The sequence below is a fragment of the Phycodurus eques genome, chromosome 14, assembly GCF_024500275.1.
Source record: "Phycodurus eques isolate BA_2022a chromosome 14, UOR_Pequ_1.1, whole genome shotgun sequence".
NCBI classification, from domain to species: Eukaryota; Metazoa; Chordata; class Actinopteri; order Syngnathiformes; family Syngnathidae; genus Phycodurus; species Phycodurus eques.
Window position 1 is genome coordinate 24,099,928 of NC_084538.1, and position 19,590 is coordinate 24,119,517.

Consider the following 19,590-nt stretch of genomic DNA (forward strand, 5'->3'; position numbering starts at 1 on the left):
CACATGAGGGCAGTTGGCGTGAGAGAGGAGAATCCAGGAGATAGGCGTACATGGAAAAGGATGACACGCTTTGGTGACCCCTAACGGGGTAAGCCGAAAGGAAAAGTAGTAATATGGCATATGGACACATTTCCAAACACAAACACACCTAACCCCCTCCCGCCTTGCCAACAACTTCAGAAAGTAATTAAGTGTGTGCCGCTTTTCATCAGCAAACACTGTTAAGCAAGGCTAATCTGTGAACTCCTGAAAAGTCAATGGGTATCCTTGCGTTGTGTGAAGACATCCATCCATCCATTTTCTGTATCACTGATCCTCACTACGGTCGTGGGTGTGCTGGAGCCTATCCCAGCTATCTTCGTACACCCTGAACTGGTTGCCAGCCAATCGCAGAGCACATATAAACAAACAACCATTCCCCCTCACATTCACACCTTTGGGCAATTTAGAGTCTTCAATCAACCTCCCACATATGTTTTTGGGATATGGGAGGAAACCAGAGTACCTGGCAAAAATCCACACAGGCGGGGCCAGGATTTGAATCCTGGTCCTCAGAACTGTGAGGCAGATGTGCTCAACAGTCGGTAACCGTGCCGCCTGTGTGAAAACACCACGTTAATTCAACCAACCTGTTTTAACCCCTTCCCCCAAATGTTTCTGGGCACCATAAAGTCCTCATGGATTCTTCCTATTTTTTCATGTATCACTTGAAGCTTTGAAAAAAGAGGTTGCAAGATAACATACCTGTATTATCATGAATTAGTGCAAATACAGTTGATTACTGATATTAAAATGTTTAAGGTTTTATGTATTTCCTTTATAATGTTTTATTTTTAAATAACTGGTGTAACTTCTCTGAGATGTCTAGCCCTGCTAAAAGCAGCAAGCCATTGTCTTATCCAAGGGCATTCTCATGCGGGCTACAACAGCTGGCTGGGTAGGAAAGTCTCGATTATGGAAATTTACTGACTGACTGAAGGACCTTCCTTATGCAGTAATCAGTTTTTTCCAGTTGTGGATTCAGAGAGATTGTGGGGGCTTGCAAATAGCATGAGGACAGCCGGCCATCTCCCACTCTCTCTCTCTCTCCTCTGCCTCTTCTTTCTCTCTCAGTCTCTTTTTGTTTATATCATGTAAAAAGCTTGTTGTATTAAAAATAATAATAATAATTGCTTGTTGTATTAAAAAAAAAAAAAAAGATTGTTGCCTTCATTATTCTACAAAAGAGGAATTTCCAACACACAGGCGTGCTTTATTCATTCATCTTCCTGGCTTATCCTCACGAGGGTCGCGGGCGTGCTGGACCCTATCCCAGCTATCTCCGGGCGACAGGCAGGGTACACCTTGAACTGGTCGCCAGCCAATCGCTTTAAATTGCTTTAAATCAATTTGAGCTAAATTCATGACCAAGCATCAACAACACAAAAAACATACACGTATGAGCATCTTTCTTTACCGCTTACACACTGACCTATAGTCATCAAATGTGAAGCTGTCCTTCAAGGGTAGAACACCGGCAGCAGGATGAGTCTGCAAATGGTGGGAAAAGATGGTCAAAGGAAAAAAAGAGTAAGTAAAAAAAAAAATATATATATATATATATATTGTATGTAAATATATGTAAACATATACCGTACACACATATACACACATAATGTATGGTCAGGTACAAGCTGCATATTTATCAGACTTAAATGTTTCAGATAATCAAAACATGAAAATCTCAGACAAATCAAAATAATAATAATAAGTTATTATTTAAGGCGGGGTAACTCTCTGGCCTTATGTAAAAAACGTAATTGCTCATTGAACTGAATAACTTATTATTATTATTATTATTAATCAGTTTATTTGAAAGGGGACAATGCAATTTCATAAAACACATGAAATACACATTGTACCACCTTTGGCAGTAATAACTAAAACCAAGTGGTTGCACTCTTTTCGGCCGCTTGTATCTGTTTGTCATCCCAGCCGTTTCACACTCAGCTGCAAACCGTTCCAGTGAGAGTTGGAGATCACGGCCTGACGAAGCCAACAGAACATCATCATCTGCAAAAAGCAAAGGTTGCAATACGGAGGCCAACAAACTGGACCCCCTCTACGCCTCGGCTGCACCGAAAAATTCTGTCCATAAAACATATGAACATAATATGTGACAAAGGGAAGCCTAGGTGGAGTCCAACTCTCACCGGAAACAAGTCCGACTTATTGCCGGCAATGCAGACCAAACTCTGACACCGGTCATACAGTGACCGACCAGCCCATATCATGGGGTTCGGTACCCCATACTCCCGAAGCACCCCCCACAGGACTCCCCGAGGGACACAGTCGAACGCCTTCTCCAAGTCCACAAAACACATGTAGACTGGTTGGGAGAACTCCCATGCACGTGCTGGCAAGGGAAGCGTAAATCCATTAATTTTGTTAGTCATAGGGGTTTTGGAGCCGTGCTTTTTCTGGTCCCTCACCTAGGACCTGTTTACCCTACCAGGGGCATGAAGCCCCAGACAACTTAGCTCCGAGGATCATTGGGACACCCCCCCCTCCACCACAATAAGGTGTCGCTCCTATTAAAACTAAGACAATCTTGAGGCGACCTAGAACACTGTGGAGGAGCACTATGATGGTAAAGACCTCGAAATCAAAGTGTAGGAAAGCATAACGTAAGTGGAGAAAAACTAAACTCCAGATGACCTCAACAGACAAAAGTCTTTGTAATTGTAATTTTAACCAAGAGTTAGTCAGGGCTAGTCAGCAAAACTTTTCTGAAATCATCAGTAAGAACTTCAACAATACTCGCACTCTGTTTGCTGTGTTTGACAAGCTCACAACCGCCCCCCCCCCCCCCCCCCCCCCCCTTCCAACAGTCATATCAAATCAATTACTAAAACTGCCTTCGAACATCTGAAGAACATATCCAGAGCGAAGGCTTGAATGTGTCAAGCAGGCCAGGAGAAGCTCATCCATGCTTTTATCTCAAGTAGATTTGACTATTGTAATGCTCTTTTGACTGGACTCCCCAAAAAGAGCATTAACAGCTGCAGCTCATTCAGAATGCTGCACCTCGGGTTTTGACCAGAGCATATTACTCCAATTCTAAAGTCTTTACACTGGCTCCCAGTCTGCTTTAGAATAGATTTTAAAGTTTTTCTACTGGTCTATAAATCACTAAATGGTTTAGGTCCTGAATACATGAATGAAATGCTAATGGTATATAAACACAGTAGGGCTCTGAGATCGATAGACCCAGGTCAAATAGTGGAGCACTGAGTCCAAAGCAAACATGGTGAAGCAGCATTTAGCTATTATGCTGCACACGAATGGAATAAGTTGTCAACAGAAGTGACGTCAGCCCGAAGTGTGAATGTTTTTCAGTCCAGATTAAAAACTTCTCTTCTCTCATGTGTTTTAGAGTATTTCCACTTTTAAATATTTCTTGCACTGTATGCTGTTTTAATTTAACTTTTATTTTGTATTTTCCCCCCTTTGTTTGAAATGTTTATAAGCTGTTTTCTTTCTTTATTTTTAAATACTTTTTATCATGTAAAGCACATTGCGTTATGTTGTGTATGAAATGCGCTATATAAATAAATTTGCTTTGCTTTGCTAAATGCAGCCCGATGGGGGGCACAAGCCAGTGCAAACTGTAGGGCGGTCCGAAGCCCGGATAAATGCAGATGGTTGTATCAGGAAGGGCATCTGGCTTAAAACTTTGCCAAACAAATATGAGCGTTCATCTCAAGAATTCCATACCGGATCGGTCGTGGCCCGGGTTAACAACATCCACCCCCGGCACCGGTGGAAATTCAGCTACTGTGGGTCGACGTGATGATTAGGAGAAAGGTTGATATATTGTGTGTGTAGGAGACCAGGTGGAAAGGCAGTAAGCCGAGAAGTTTAGGGCCAGGGTTTAAATTATTTTACCATGGTGTACATGGGAAGAGAAATGGAGGAAGAGTTATTTTAAAGGAAGAGTTGGCTAAGAATGTCTTAGAGGTGAAAAGAGTATCAGATTGAGTGATGAGGCTGAAACTTGAAATTGAGGGTGTTATGTGTAATGTGATTAGCAGCTATGCCCCACAAGTAGGATGTGACCTAGAGGTGAAAGAGAAATTCTGGAAGGACCTAGACGAAGTAGTTCAGAGCATCCCAGACAGAGAGAGAGTAGTAATTGGTGCAGATTGTAATGGACACATTGGTGAAAGAAACAGGGATGATGAAGAAGTAATGGGTAAGTACGGCATCTAGGAAAGGAACTTGAAGGGAGAGATGGTGGTAGACTTTGCAAAAACGATGGAAATGGTTATATCCATCCATCCATTTTCTGAGCCGCTTGTCCTCACTAGGGTCGCGGGCATGCTGGAGCCTATCCCAGCTATCATTGGGCAGGAGGCGGGGTACACCCTGAACTGGTTGCCAGCCACTCGCAGGGCACATACAAACAAACAATCATTCACACTCACATCCACACCTACGGGCAATTTAGAGTTTTCAATTAACCTACCATGCATGTTTTTTTGGGATGTGGGAGGAAACCGGAGTGCCCGGAGAAAACCCATGCAGGCACGGGGAGAACATGCAAACTCCACACAGGCGGTGCCGGGGATTGAACCCCGGTCCTCAGAACTGTGAGGCTGACGCTCTAACCAGTCGTCCACCGTGCCGCCGGAAATGGTTATAGTGAAGAGCTTTTTCCAGAAGCGGCATGAACATCGGGTGACCTACAAGAGCGCAGGTAGAAGCACGCAGACGATGTAATCTGAAGGAAGTTACCAACTGTAAGGTAGTGGTAGGGGAGAGTGTGGCTAGACAGTGAGGTGAATTTCCAAGTCTGAGAAAGCATTCACGTCGAGTGGAAGCTAAGAATACTATGAGACACAGGCAGTTGGGCTGAATCAGGTTTATTGAACAAGCCTTTGTGTCTTAACAGCTGTTTTCATGGTCAGATTCGCTATGAGCCCCTCCCCGAAAATCTCAAGTCTCCAGTTTATAAAGTCTTGCATCTGTGGGCGTACTCTTAAGTACAGCCCCTAAACCTGATTGGTTCACTAAGGTTTGAATTGTACTGGGACTTCCTCTTGGTGTCACTTTTTATCCACCATGTGGCCCTCTTGTCATTGAATGAACCGAACCCCAAATGACTGAATGAGTCTGGATTTGACCAAACAAATGGCGATCGTAATCTTTGATGTTACACAAGCAGCCCCCGTTTATGGCTCGTCTCATAGCTTACCCAGACGTCGTATCGCCCTGTAAACTGCAGGGGAGATCTATGGCTAGACATTTGGTCTCAGGAATGCAATTGCCATCTTTAAAGTAAATAATTGAGAGAGAAACAGCTGAAGCAGTCACACTTCTGCAGGCATCCTGCTATACTGTGAAAATATCTCACTTCAAGTGCGTTTTAAAAATACGAAAACAGCAGCATAGGATGATGGTGTGTAAGATGACTCTGGTGGTGGGGAGGAAAATTAGGAAGACAAAGGCAGAGAAGAGAACCATGTGGTGGAAGCTGAGACAGGGCGAGTGTTGTGCAGCTTTTCGGGACGAGGTGAGACAGGCTCTCGGTGGAGGGGAGGAGCTTTCAGAAGACTGGACCACTATAGCCAAGGTGATCAGAGAGACAGGCAGGATATTACTTGGTGTATCTTCTGGTAGGAAAGGAAAGAATGAGATTTGGTGGTGGAACATCACAGTACAGGAAATCATACAAGAAAAGAGGTTAGCTAAGAAGAAGTGGGACACTGAGAGGACCAAGGAGAGGTGAAAGGAATACATCGAGATCTGTGGGATAGAGATGGGAAGGATGTGCAGCAGGTGAGGGTGATTAACTCATTCACTGCCAGCCGTTTCCATTCATCCATCCATCTGCCAACGTAGATCGACTGGTAAATCGAGAGCTTTGCCTTTCGGCTTAGCTCCTTCTTTACCACAACGGATGGATACAAAATCTGCATCACTGCACCGATCCGCCTGTCGATCTGCCGTTCCATTCTTTCCTCACTCGTGAACAAGACCCCAAGATACTTGAACTCCTCCACTTGGGGCAGGATCTCATCTCCGACCTGGAGAGGGCACACCACCCTTTTCTGACTGAGGACCATGGTCTCAGATTTGGAGGTGCTGATTCTCATCCCAGCCGCTTCACACTCAGCTGCGGCCTTGCCACCGAGGAGCTTTTTAACCACCTTGATGACCTCAACCCCAGAGATAGGAGAGCCCGCCTCAGAGAACCCAGACTCTGCTCCCTCATGGGAAGCCGTGTCGGTGGAATTGAGGAGGTCTTCGAAGTATTCTGCCCACCGGCTCACAACGTCCCGACTCGAGGTCAGCGGCGCCCCATCCCCACTATACACAGTGTTGATGGTGCACTGCTTCCCCCTCCTGAGACGTCGGATGGTGGACCAGAATTTCCTCGAAGCCGTCCGGAAGTTTTTCTCCATGGCCTCACCGAACTCCTCCCATGCCCGAGTTTTTGCTTCAGCGACCACCAAAGCTGCATTCCGCTTGGCCAGCCGGTACCCATCAGCTGCCACAGGAGTCCTACAGGCCAAAAAGGCCCGATAGGACTCCTTCTTCAGCTTGACGGCATCCCTAACCGTTGATGTCCACCAACGGGTTCGGGGATTGCCGCCACGACAGGCACCAACCACCTTACGGCCACAGCTCTGGTCGGCCGCCTCAGCAATATCTTACCTCAGCGGACAGGTTGACAGCGCCGGTTAACCCGGGCCACGACCGATCCGGTATGGAATTCTTTGGATGAACGCTCATATTTGTTTGGCAAAGTTTTAAGCCGGATGCCCTTCCTGACACAACCCTCTGCATTTATCCGGGCTTGGGACCGGCCTACAGTTTGCACTGACTTGTGCCCCCCATAGGGCTGCATTAGGCACATGTAAAAATAACTTACGATATTGTAATCTATACTACACACTAATTTGATAAAACGCTGTTTTTCATGTGAACTGAGTGTTGTGCCTGATCAGCGTATTATATATATAAAAACAAATCTTTACCTGTAAAAGTTTGTAGAAGTAGGCATACTGGCGGGCTGTGTTTTTAAACTGGCTGAGGACATCCTGAATCGCTTGTGTGCCCAAAAGCAGCTGGACCTCTTCCGTATGGTAGTATAGTGGGATACTGTAATCCTGAGGAAGACTGCGGATATATGGCAGCCACAATGATGCAGGATTGGCCCGCTCACAAAGCAGATGGAAGGCGAGTGACACATTGCCCATGGCCTTAAGAATCCGGTCCTGGCGGAGGAGAGGTCCTAAGACACAGAGGTTTCATTACATTTTAAAAAATTTTTGACCAATGTCATACACAATTCACAAATATCAGTAAGCATAGACAAAAGACACTGTGGTTGGTGTAATGCAGGAAACACAATACATACGGAGTTAAAATATAATTTCCCTTCTGGGACTGAAATTACTAGATTGAAAATAAAAGAAAATACATTTTATATTTCATCTCAGACAGTCGGGACCGACCGAGGCCAGGGTCTACCTTTTAAATCAATGATTCTTAACCTAGGTTCGATCAGTGAGGCAGTCACAGTGGTTCAACAGAGGACAAGAAACGGGGTGTGTGCGTGCGTGCATGTCCATAACGCCTTTTGACACTGCATTTTGAATGCCGCGTACAGGGGGATCAAAACGCAACGTTGCATCAAGATGTCCGTTTGCCGTAGCGGCACTGCACCTTGAATTGATTATTATTATTTTTTTAACAGTCTTTATTGAAAACTGGAATCCATGAACATTTTTTGTTTCCAAAAATATTTTCGCCCAAGCCCATACTAGAAATGACAAAATGCTGATTAAGCCTGTAAGCTCGACTAACATCTTGCAGTATTTTTCAACATTCAATTTTTTTTTGCACCTGTAAGCAATTTGCCTTAGTATTAAAAAGAGGGGGAAAAAAAAAAGAAAAGGATTGCAGCCAATCGACAGGGTTACTGCTACTAAACTGCAAAATGTCTGAAGAATTTACTTAATTAAATTGTATTATTTTTGAGAAGAGGGGAAATTACCCCAGTTTACCAAATTTTAATCATACAACTAATGATAAAATTAAGGGCTTTTTTTTTTTTTCCCCCCCAGTGTGGTGGCATAGTATGCAAATCAAGACAGCGACATAGTTGAGACACAGAACCGGAAAAGCACTGTTTAATATTTCATTGCAAATAAATACTACGTTAACAAATACAATTTTAAAAAGTGGTTTAATGTGTCCTTCATTTATTCCAGTTGGGAATAGCGGTCGCTGAGTGCTGGTAGGACACAGCCAGCTACCCCTTTACGCCTCACCGCGCAAGCCACAACCAAATGGAAATTTAGAATCAATACGCATATTACACACACCTGTTGGACATTATTGTGATATGCACACCTCTATGGAATTTTCCTTGACAAGTCACACACTGAGGAAAGTAGCCATGTTGATCCCGCAGCAAAATCAAACAAACAAAATCAGCTCATGATTATAAATAAGACTGCATGGCTAATTTATATTGAAGGGTGAATTTATGGCAACAGCAGAAACAATCCCTTCCTGGAGCAGTCACCATATTGTGGTGGAGGGTGTTGGATGTCCCAATGATGCTCGGAGCTGAGTTGTCTGGGGCTTTATGCCCCTGGCAGGGTCACCCTGCCCCAGGTTCCCTTTTTTGTCCACGTCAAAGCATGTGCTATAAATGCAGAACATTTAAAAAAAAAAAATTGGCCAAAAAATATAATCTTATCTATGAACCGTTTTCAAGTATTGTAGAAATAACAAAGAAAATGAATTTTGTTGTGAAAAGATCAAACAAATGTAGATAGACAAATATAACCCAAGTAAACTTAAAATGCTGTTTTTAAAATGGTGATTTCATTTATTGAAGAATGCAGCCCTATGAAGAAGGGGGGGGGGGGGGGGGGGGGGGGCTGAAACTTGAAATTGAGGGTGTTATGTATAATGTGATGAGTGGCTATGCCCCACAGGTAAGATGTGACCTGGAGCTGAAAGACATATTCTGGAAGGAGCTAGACGAAGTTGTTCTGAGCATCCCAGACAGACAGGGAATCATGATTGGTGCAGATTGTAATGGACACGTTGGTGAAGGAAACAGGGGTGACGAAGAAGTGATGTGTAAATTTGGCATCCAGGAAAGGTACTTGGACAGACAGATGGTGGTAGACTTTACAAAAAGGATCGCCAGCAGAGCTTCATCCCCAAGCTTCCTCCGGATGGTTGGAGACGAAGGTAACTCGTTTGCAGCTCGTGTTAGTTACATTTAGCGAGCAAACACGCTCCTTAAATCCTAAAAACATCATTTAGTCCCACTAGTTCACATTACAATGTAACATCTGTTGCCAGTCCTGATTTGAATTTTCCATTTCGTCCATCTTGCAGGAACTCAAAACCCGCGAGTCGAACGTCTTTTACGATTGCGACGAAATAATGTTTTTTACCCTCGCAAAACACAATAAAACGTATTCTCTCGTAATGATATGTATTTTTTTTTTAAATTACAGGTTATGCATCCAGCAGATGTTCAACTCCCATTCCAGTACGCAGTGCAGACAAAAAAAGGTAATTGAAAGCTTTTTTTTCTCCACGTCCCAGAGCTGTGGGAACTGTAGAGGAATCAAACTGAACCATGAATACACAATGAAGTTATGGGAAAGAGGAGTGGAGGCCAGACTCTGGACAGAAATGAGTATTTGTGAGCAACAATATGGTTTCCTTGCTAGAAAGAGTATCACAAATGCATTATTTGCCTTGAGGGTGTTGATGGCGAAGTACAGAGAAGGTCAAAAATGAAGATTAGCCAAAGTAAAACAGAATATATGTGCTTGAATGAGAGAGGTGGAGGGGGAAGACTGAGGCTACAGGGATAAGAGATCGCAAGGGTGGAGGTCTTTAAATAGCTGGGGTAGTAGTCCAGAGCAATGGTGAGTGTGGTAAGGAAGTGAAGAAACAGGTCCAAGCAGGTTGGAACGGGTGCTGGAAGGTGTCAGGTGTTATGTGATGAAGGGCAAAATTTTACACATTTAGAGCAGATATTGAGTATATTGGTAGAAGGATGATGAGGATGGAGCTGCCAGGCAAGAGATCTAAAGGAAGACCAAAGAGAAGGTTGATGGATGTAGTGAAGGAAGACATGAGGGCAGTTGGTGTTCGAGAGGAGGATGCAGGAGATAAGCTTATGGTACATGGAAAAGTATGACACGCTGGGGCGACCCCGAACGGGACAAGTCGAAATGAAAAGATGATGATTTCATTTATTAAGCAAAAAAAAAACAAAAAACTCTTGCGGGTTACCTGGCCCTGTGTGAAAACGTAGTAGTCCCCTAAAACTGGTTGGGTCATCCTCAGCAGCAACAACTGAAATCAAATGTTTTCTATAACTGGCAATGACTCTTTCACATCTCTGTGGAGCTATTTTGGCCCACTCTTCTTTGCAGAATTGTTTGAATTCTGAAGAAATGGAGGATTTTCAAGCATGAACGGCCTTTTTCAGGTCATGCCACTGCATTTCAATCAGATTCAAGTCTGGACTTTCACTAGGCCACTCCAAAACTTTAGTTTTGTTTTTTAAGCGATTCAGAAGTTGATTTGCTGGTGTTTTTTTGGATCGTTATCCTGCTTCAAAACCCAAGTGCGCTTCAGCTTGAGGTCACAAACTGATGGCTGAGCATTCTCTTTCAGGATTTTCTTTTATGAGCAGTATTCATGGTTCCAACAATCACAGCAAATGGTCCAGGTCCTGAAGGAGCAAAGCAGCCCAAGACCAACACACTACCACCACATTTGACTGTTGGTATAATGTTCATTTTCTGAAATGTGCTTCATTTACGCCAGATGTAGCGAGAAAAACACAGTGCAAAAAGCTCAACTTTCATCTCGTCAGTCCAATATTCTCCTAAAAAGTCTTGGGAATCATTCGGATGTTTTTGTTGTTTTTGCAAAAGTAAGACGAGCCTTTATGTTATTTTTGGTCAGCGGTGGATTTCACCTTACAACTCTGCCATGGATGCCGTTTTTGCAGAGTTTCTTCCTTATTGTTGTATCATGAACACTGACCTTAACTAAGGCAAGGGAGGCCTGCAGGTCTTTAGAAGTGGCTTTTGTAACCAATTCCAGACTGATACAGTAGATGTCAATTATTTTATTTCTTGACTGATCTGGATTTTCTTTGGATCGCGTCATTTTGTTGCAGCTCTTGTCCGACTTATTATTATTTTTTTTTTTAGACATTCTGTTTCAAGGTGAAGTAAGCAGTTTGTCATATGTGTTAAAACTCTCTGCATGTCCAGATAGTAAAATATTACTTAAATAATCTTTTGAAAACACATCCCTATCCAGCCTCATCTAATGCCTCTAATTTAATGTTGATTATTAATTTAGAAAGTCTCTGTGATGGAGAGAACTGTCCAATTAGACACTGTACAGACTGAAGCCGTGACCAGAGAGTGTGTCAATCATTTTCTCGTGCACGCACATGTATGCCAGAAAGAAGCTCTGGGAACAGTGTCGGACGTGGAGGCTTTCGGTGGCTACCTCTCGTTTGCCAACAACTGGGTCTTCTAAGATAGGAAACGCTAGCAGAGCAAAGAGACCAGAAAGGCTATACAGAGGGAATCCGACAGAGAAAGAAACAAACCTACGATTCACATCGGACCTACTATTCGAGAGGTGGCTTGCATCAACTTGATGGACAAAGGAGCGAAGAGGCTTCATTTCTGCTCAACCGGTAAGTCTATCACATCCTTGAATTTTTAACTAACTGCATTCCCAAAAAAATCTAACTTCAAACCGATGGCATTAGTGTTAGACAGCCGCAGTCATGTGCGGCACGAACGTTCAGCAAAATAGCATTGCTCGCGAACAATACAGTAGCTAGCATTCTGACAAGTCATAGCTCAAGGTGTATAAGAAGTCGATCGCAAAGGTAGCCTTAGTCGATCGCGTGCTGGTAGTTTTACTTATTTATTTATTTATGGTGGAGCGGGAGAAGGACACACCATTTTCTGACGTCAATGTGACAGGCAGCTCAGTGTGTGTGTGGCTTCTGAGTGAGTGTGTGCACCACTTCGCATTGCGTGGGGGGGAGGTGCGCTACTGAGGAAGAGATTACGCAAGGTGCATGCTTGCGTGTGGGTTGTGACGCAGTTGTAGCAACGACAACCGGGAATAAGTTAGCAAGCCTAAGAGTGTCCTCTGCAAGGAATCTATGTGAAGAGTGCCCGCTATCTTGCACAGGGAGTTCCTGTGACTTTTGGGCATGACCACACACACAAAACTCGCTGAAATTTTAACCAATTTTCATGCAGTTTGTTTTGTTACAAACATCAGACGTGGCTACGATACAAAAAAAAAAAGTGTGCATTGAAAATGTTTCCTCAGAGATTTGTTTACTTGTGTGTGTTTAAAATATAATATTGGATATATGTAGGTCTCATGCATCTTACTGGAGACTGTCAACTTACTATTTCCTCTTACAACCCCAATTCCAATGAAGTTGGGACATTGTGTTAAACATAAATAATAAAATACAATGATTTGCCAATCATGTTCGACCTATATTTAATTGAATACACTACAAAGACATATTTAATGTTCAAACTGATAAACTATTGTTTTTAGCAAATAATCATTAACTTGGAATTTTATGGCTGCAACACGTTCCAAAAAGCTGGGACAGGGTCATGTTTACCACTGTGTTACATCACCTTTTCTTTGAACAACATTCAATAAACGTTTGGGAACTGAGGACACGAATTGTTGAAGCTTTGTAGGTGGAATTCTTTCCCATTCTTGCTTCAGCTGTTCAACAGTCCGGGGTCTCCGTTGTCGTATTTTACGCTTCATAATGCGCCACACATTTTCAATGGGAGGCAGGTCTGGACTGAAGGCAGGCCAGTCTAGTACCCGCACTCTTTTACTACAAAGCCAGGCTGTTGTAACACGTGCAGAATGTGGTTTGGCATTGTCTTGCTGAAATAAGCAGGGGCGTCCATGAAAAAGACGCTGCTTGGATGGCAGCAAATATGTTTCTCCAAAACCTGGATGTACCTTTCAGCATTAATGGTACCTTCACAGATGTGTGTTACCCATGCCATTCGCACGAACACAGACCCATACAATCACAGATGGTCCACTTTGCATCCATAACAGTCCGGATGGTTCTTTTCCACTTTGGCCCGGAGGACACGACGTCCACAATTTCCAAAAACAATTTGAAATGTGGACTCGTCGGACCACAGAACACTTTTCACTTTGCATCAGTCCATCTTAGATGAGCTCGGGCCGAGAAAAGCCGGCGGCGTTTCTGGGTGTTTTTGATAAATGGCTTTTGCTTTGCATAGTAGAGTTTCAAGTTGCCCTTACGGCTATAGTGCCGAACTGTATTTACTGACATTGGTTTTCTGAAGAGTTCTTGAGCCCAAGTGGTGATATCCTTGACACATTGATGTCAGTTTTTGATGCAGTGCCGCCTGAGGGATCAAAGGTCACAGTCATTCAATGTTGGTTTTCGGATTTTCCACATTACATATTGCGATAGGCGGCCTTGGCGGAACTGTCTGTTGTTCTCTCCGGGGTTACAAAGTTCATCAGCGAATGTCATTCCACATTCATCTGGCTCTGCGTAATACTCCCTTCGTTCATGATGGTGTCCATGAGTTTTGTCATGTGTCTGCAGTAATGGCAGACAGCAATCCGTTGATCAGGGGCTGACGAGTCAGAGCAGCTCCAGATGTCTCGTGGCGGATGTCAAAACATGGAGCTGGGGTCACGTCACAGAAATTTCTTCCTCACAATATGTGATTACTCGAACGTCAATCTGTCACCGCTCCCCTGTAAAGCAAGACATTATAGTGCTTAGATTTTGTTTGTAAAATTGGCTTTCCATTGTTACCAATCTTTCTGATCTCCACATATAAAAGCTGTCCAAACAAGTATTTGAAAAAGAGCACTCATATCCATCCAATCAACAAAACTGAAAACAATAGGAGAATATTTTTCAGTTTCCATCTTTCATTTCCCTCTAATGGCCGTTACGACTTGAAATAAATGTATAATTGGCTCATCATGTTACCTATATGTACACAACTCATTTTGAAAGCAGATGTCTGTTAAAAGTATGTAGGAGCTATTTTTCAAGCTACTGTAACGGTTTTGATGATAAAAAATGCTTTGCAACATCAACGTTTTTAAAAAATGACAATGTGGAAGTTTTGATACAATTTTTAGCATGAATCATGGTAGTTGACAGATTTTGCTTTCACCTATTTACAGTTTCTAAAACGTGTGTGTGTGTGTGTGTGTGTGTGTGTGTGCGTGCTCGTGTAAATGCATGTATACAAGTCATGTGACTATTATACAGTGCTTAGCGTACCCATCAGAGATGTCGGCCAGGGGTTGTAGTCAGCCGGGGTCACCAATAGCCGTGCTCTCCTCTTGGGAACTCTGAACAACAAATATATAAATTCAGCGGAATTTGCCTCTGTACTGCAGTGTGGAGTATTTATATAGCTTTTATCAAAGCTACTTGTTGCTAACTAAATAGGACTAATAATGAAATGCAACATTCATGCCAATTACTTTCTAACTATCATGCCATGAGATAGTTTCCCACATATTCAATATGACAACATCTGTTTATTTTTACTTACCGGTGAACAAGACCTGATGAAAATGGCAAAGTAACTGCTTACCACGGTAAAGACAGCTGGTGACTTGCGCGTGCACGCCTGCGAGGAGCTTGGATTTGGCCAGAGGGGAAGGGGAGGAGGAGGGAGTGGTGAGGTGAGGCTGCATTCAAATCTTGCTTGCGGTTTCAACACAAGACCTTTAAGGGATTTCTTGATTGAGCAGGTCTGGAAGTAATCAGGCTTAGGTGTGATCGGTGAAAATTAACCAGAAATTGTGATGGGCCACAATTAATTCATGATTTAATAAGGAGGGGTAATGATTTTCCTCACAGGGCCAGGAAACTTTGAATAGTTGTTTTTTTCTGAATAAATAAAATTATTTAAAAACAGCATTTTATATTCACTTGGGTTATATTTGTCTGATATTTACGTTTGTTTAATGATCTTAAAGTGGGGGAAACTATGCAAATATATAAGAATTTGAGAAGGGGGCCAATACTTTTTCACGGCACTGTATGTTAGACTGTATTTGAAAAGTAGAGGCCAGTGGTTGTATTTTAAGACACATTTGTCATTATAATCTGGGTTCCATTTAACAACAATCTTCTCTGTGGTGTGTCAAATTAACATTTATTTTCACTTCACACTGACTTTAACTTTACATTTTTAGTTCTTAAACTGTATAATTATTATGTTTATGTTGTGTCAAAACTTGCAAAGTAACATGCAAATTTAACATAGAAATTTCTGCATTTAATGTCAAAGTATTTACAGTAATACAGTGAAAAATGTGAATATTTACTTTGCAAGTCCATTTAGAGTGTGCCCTTAAAATTTCTGCTTGCAGCGCCAGGGATCTCGTTTGATGTGCGTCCCAAGTCTGAGATGCACACAAATGAGCAAGGGCATTATGCTACAGATGAACGTATTCTATCGTGGTGCTGGAAACCTGCCGTATTAATTTTTTTGATAAGACAGGGCTCCAGAGTCGAATAATTTGGTCGCATATGTGGCCTAATTTCGGAATGGTGGTGGTGGGGGGGGGTGGGGGGGGGGGATAAAGAGCGGGTCCACCTATACGCCTAGCCATTTGAGGAAGAAAAAAAAAAATGTGACACATGAAACCTGTCTCTCTCTAATACAATCAGAGATAGTGAAGGGTGGGGTGGGACCCTTCTGCAGATTGGCCGTTTGCACACGCGCATGCTTTTCAATGCGGGCAATCGCGTATGTCATCAAAGCTAAGAATTAGTTCCAAAGCCTAACGCCACCGCGACAATGTGGGAACATTGTGGATTCAAGTCAAATGAACGTGGCCATCCCGCTAACAACAACAGGCTGGTATGTCGAATTTGGATGAAGTTGGAACAAATATAACACAATTTATGACCTCAAAGTGACAGTGAACAGAGCCTGAGTGTTTTATTTGCAATATACTTGCACTTGTATATGTTTGCAATGTATTATATTTATTGTTCTACATTACAATGCCAATGTTCAATATATTCTTCAAGTTAATTGTTCTTAAAAAGGATGTACTTGAATTATTATGTTCTTATACAGTGGTGCGCAAACTATGGCCTACGGCCACATCCGGCCTGTTGATCATTTCAATCCGGCCCGCCAAAGATTGGTACAGAATCGCCCAAATCATATCAAAATCATGACTACATTCGTTTGACCTTCTCTTGTAATGCCGAGTGGTTCCACCAGGTAGCGCAGTGGGTACAGTGATACATTGACTGCGCCATGGGAGCTGCAGATGGAACTGATTGAGCGCCAATGTGACACAAAAGAGAAGTTCAACTCTCAAACTGGATGAGTTTTATGCTTCATTAAGCGCAGACAAATCTCCAAAAATCCAGAAGATGGCACAGAGGATGCTGGTGGTTTTTGGCTCTACATGTGTGTGTGAACAGACATTTAGTGTGAGGAACATCAACAAAACATCCCACAGAACCCAGCTGAGTGATGAACACCGCAACAACAAAACTAACACCTTAGTCATAACTTTACACTGGCTGCTTTCCAAGCAAACTCTGGCGCTTTCTAGGCTAGAACTCTCCCCTTTACACTAGTTACAGGTAGGCTTTACATGATCAAGATTTTTGGGGCCGATCACCGATCAGCGAGTTTAAAAAAACCATAACCGATCACAAGATGGAGGAATGTGTATTTAAATGACCTGTTCATTTACTGAATATACTTGTCTACTTAATTGCTCAAAAAATTATATTTATAATAAATAATGTATCTTTGTTCCTCTATTTATGCCAGTGAGGCATAGTGACAGACAAAACAAATGAATGGTCTTCTATTAGATCGCAGGAAGCAAATACATTAATTAATGTATCCACTTTTTGAGACATTTTTGTTTGTTAGTGTGCCGTGAGATTTTTCAATTGTAAAATATGTCCCTTGGCTTCATAAAGGTTGGAAATCACTGCTCTATTCAGATCGTGTACTCTAATCAGTCAGGTCAAACCAACATTACAACATGACAGAAATAATGGCTGCTAACTTACTGTAATTAAATTACTTTATCGTACCATATTTCACGACCATAAGGCGCACCGTATTAAAAGGCGCAGTCTCAGTTACGGGGTCGATTTCTGTATTTAACACATATATATAAGGTGCACCGTATTATTGGGCATAGGCATGGTAAAACATACGCTAACTTAAAACATACGGTAGCATGGATGCACGCTAAAACAATGTTTTTAAAAAGGCAGCGGGAGCAAAACTGAGTTCGGTTGTACTTTATTGAAGTATTTAACAATGTACTCACGTTATAAATTTTTTTAATCAATCCTCATCCACAAATCCATCAAAGTCCTCATGTTCTGTATCCGAAATGAACAGCTGGGCAAGTTCTCCTGGGCAAGTTCTCCATCAAACACGGCAGGTTCCCTCTCGTCATTGTCGGAGTCAGTCTCGTTGCCGTGCGGCTCCTCAGAAATGATGCCGGCTTTTACGAAAGCTCGAACAACATTGCAAGCAGACACGCTAGCCCGAGCATCCACAATCCATTCACAAATTGTGGCGTAACTCGCCCGGCGTTGCCTCCTAGTCTTAGAAAAGCTGTGTTCGCCATCTGTCATCCATCGCTTCTACGCCGCTCGCAACTTCACTTTGACCGCCCTGTTTACACCGATGTGGAGTTCATTTATCCATTGCTCGAGTTGGTCTTCCAACTCGGGCCACCTCGCCTTGTTTCCGTGTTTTGTTTTTCTTTTTTTTTCCCGCGGAAACTCCGCTTCGTCCTCTTGACTTGGCAAAACTCGTTTTCCTGCTTCCTCCACTTGTCAACCATGGATTCGTTGATCTTGAATTCTCTCGCGGCTGCTCGATTCCCATGTTCCTCCGCGTAACTGACAGCTTGAGTTTAAACTGCGCTTCGTAAGCGTGTCTCTTCGTAGGTGCCATTTTGGGGGCCCTTTGCCAAACCGATGTTGTTTTGCACAATGCACATACCGGCGCTATATACCTACTGGGGGCGTGCCTTTAACGTCCTCTTTCACACGCACCCTTCCCCCTTTAACGTCCGCATGCTGTCCTGAGTCACGTCCGCCTTTCCTCTATATAAGCAGCATGTCCGCAGGAAATGCTCCCAGTTAGTCAAGCAGAGCGCTCATCGAAGTCACACAACAACATTTACAGATTTTGGAACTCGGTGCACACATAAGGCCGTCAGATATTTACAGGACTACGCCAAAAGACAAGGCTAAAAATAAACTAGGTTTTGGATTCAAATATACTACACACAATGGCGACGCGGAGTAAATGTCTTTTGCGGAGCCGATCAATCAACGAATTATGACGTTGAAGCCAATCAGCATAAAATGCTAATCATCGGCCGATACTGATAAGGCTGATAAAATCGGTGTAAAGTCTTGTTACAGGCAGTGGTTGGAATCCCAAAACTTTGGTTGGGCTTTTACACACATTTGCAGTTTTTATCACTTAAAAATGCTTCCCAGCGCCTGCTGTACACATTTTTGACAGAAATAAACTTTAGAGTAAAGAGCATTCAGGTGCATGGGTGGAGTGCAGTGATATGGCAGACAAGTTGCTTCCATGGGCGAAAACAGATTCCATAGGAGGCAGCACATGTCTTTTTTGGTTTGTGTCAACTCTTGAATACTGGATATTACACTGTGTACAGTATACAATAAAAAAAAGTTAAAACTTTAGTTGACCTCAAACTACTAATGAAGTAAAGATCTAAATTCCTTACCCAGGATGGAATTCTGTGCGGATTCCACTGTCATCAGCATCTTCCTTGGAATGCACAAGAACAGTTCTTCTGCCTATATAGAGAATACAACCAGCACAAACAGCAAGTAAAGGTGGTTGGTTGATTGATTATTTCCTTAACGAAACAATGCTTCTTGGCAATAAATCGTATACCGTTGGAAAGACTGCTAGACACTTTTTAAAAGGTGCCACATTAATAAAGAACATGCCATTGAACAACAGAGCTGAGAATGTATGAGTTACAGACAATAAATATTCTCTGCCAATTCCAAAGAGCTTATTTTGCTGTTGTTTTGGCCTTCTGCTTCCCTCAAAGCATGGGTGTGCAGAGAACTTTGGAGAGGCAGCTGCTCAAAGTTAAAAGGGCGTACCATGGAATTGTTGTGGAAATAATATAATGTTTGCACAAAATGCTAAATTATGGCCACGCAACACAAATTAGCAGCTCCTTACTGGACAGTTGGGTAAGCAAATCGAGTCAAGAGCTCCTTCTCTGGAAATGGTAAGGATGAGGTTGAGGGTGGGGCTATATACAATGGACAGGGATACAGTATTAAAATGGAATTTACTTTTAGGCTGGGAATAAGATTCGGCTGATTCTCCAATTAGCAATGACAAGTGTCCCGTCCAACAGACTGTGGGAAAGCACATAACCGACCACTGCGATGACCAGATA

At 42.8% G+C, this 19,590-nt stretch overlaps 1 protein-coding gene across 1 annotated transcript in view; it reads right to left on the reverse strand.

Moving 5' to 3' along the window:
• The window catches only part of setd3 (SET domain containing 3, actin histidine methyltransferase), a 122,339-nt gene that overhangs the window by 53,453 nt on the left and 49,296 nt on the right, over window positions 1–19,590 (reverse strand). The window contains 3 exon segments of the mRNA XM_061695742.1: window positions 1,472–1,530; window positions 7,023–7,279; window positions 18,895–18,967. Coding sequence (XP_061551726.1) covers window positions 1,472–1,530; window positions 7,023–7,279; window positions 18,895–18,967 — 389 coding nt within the window.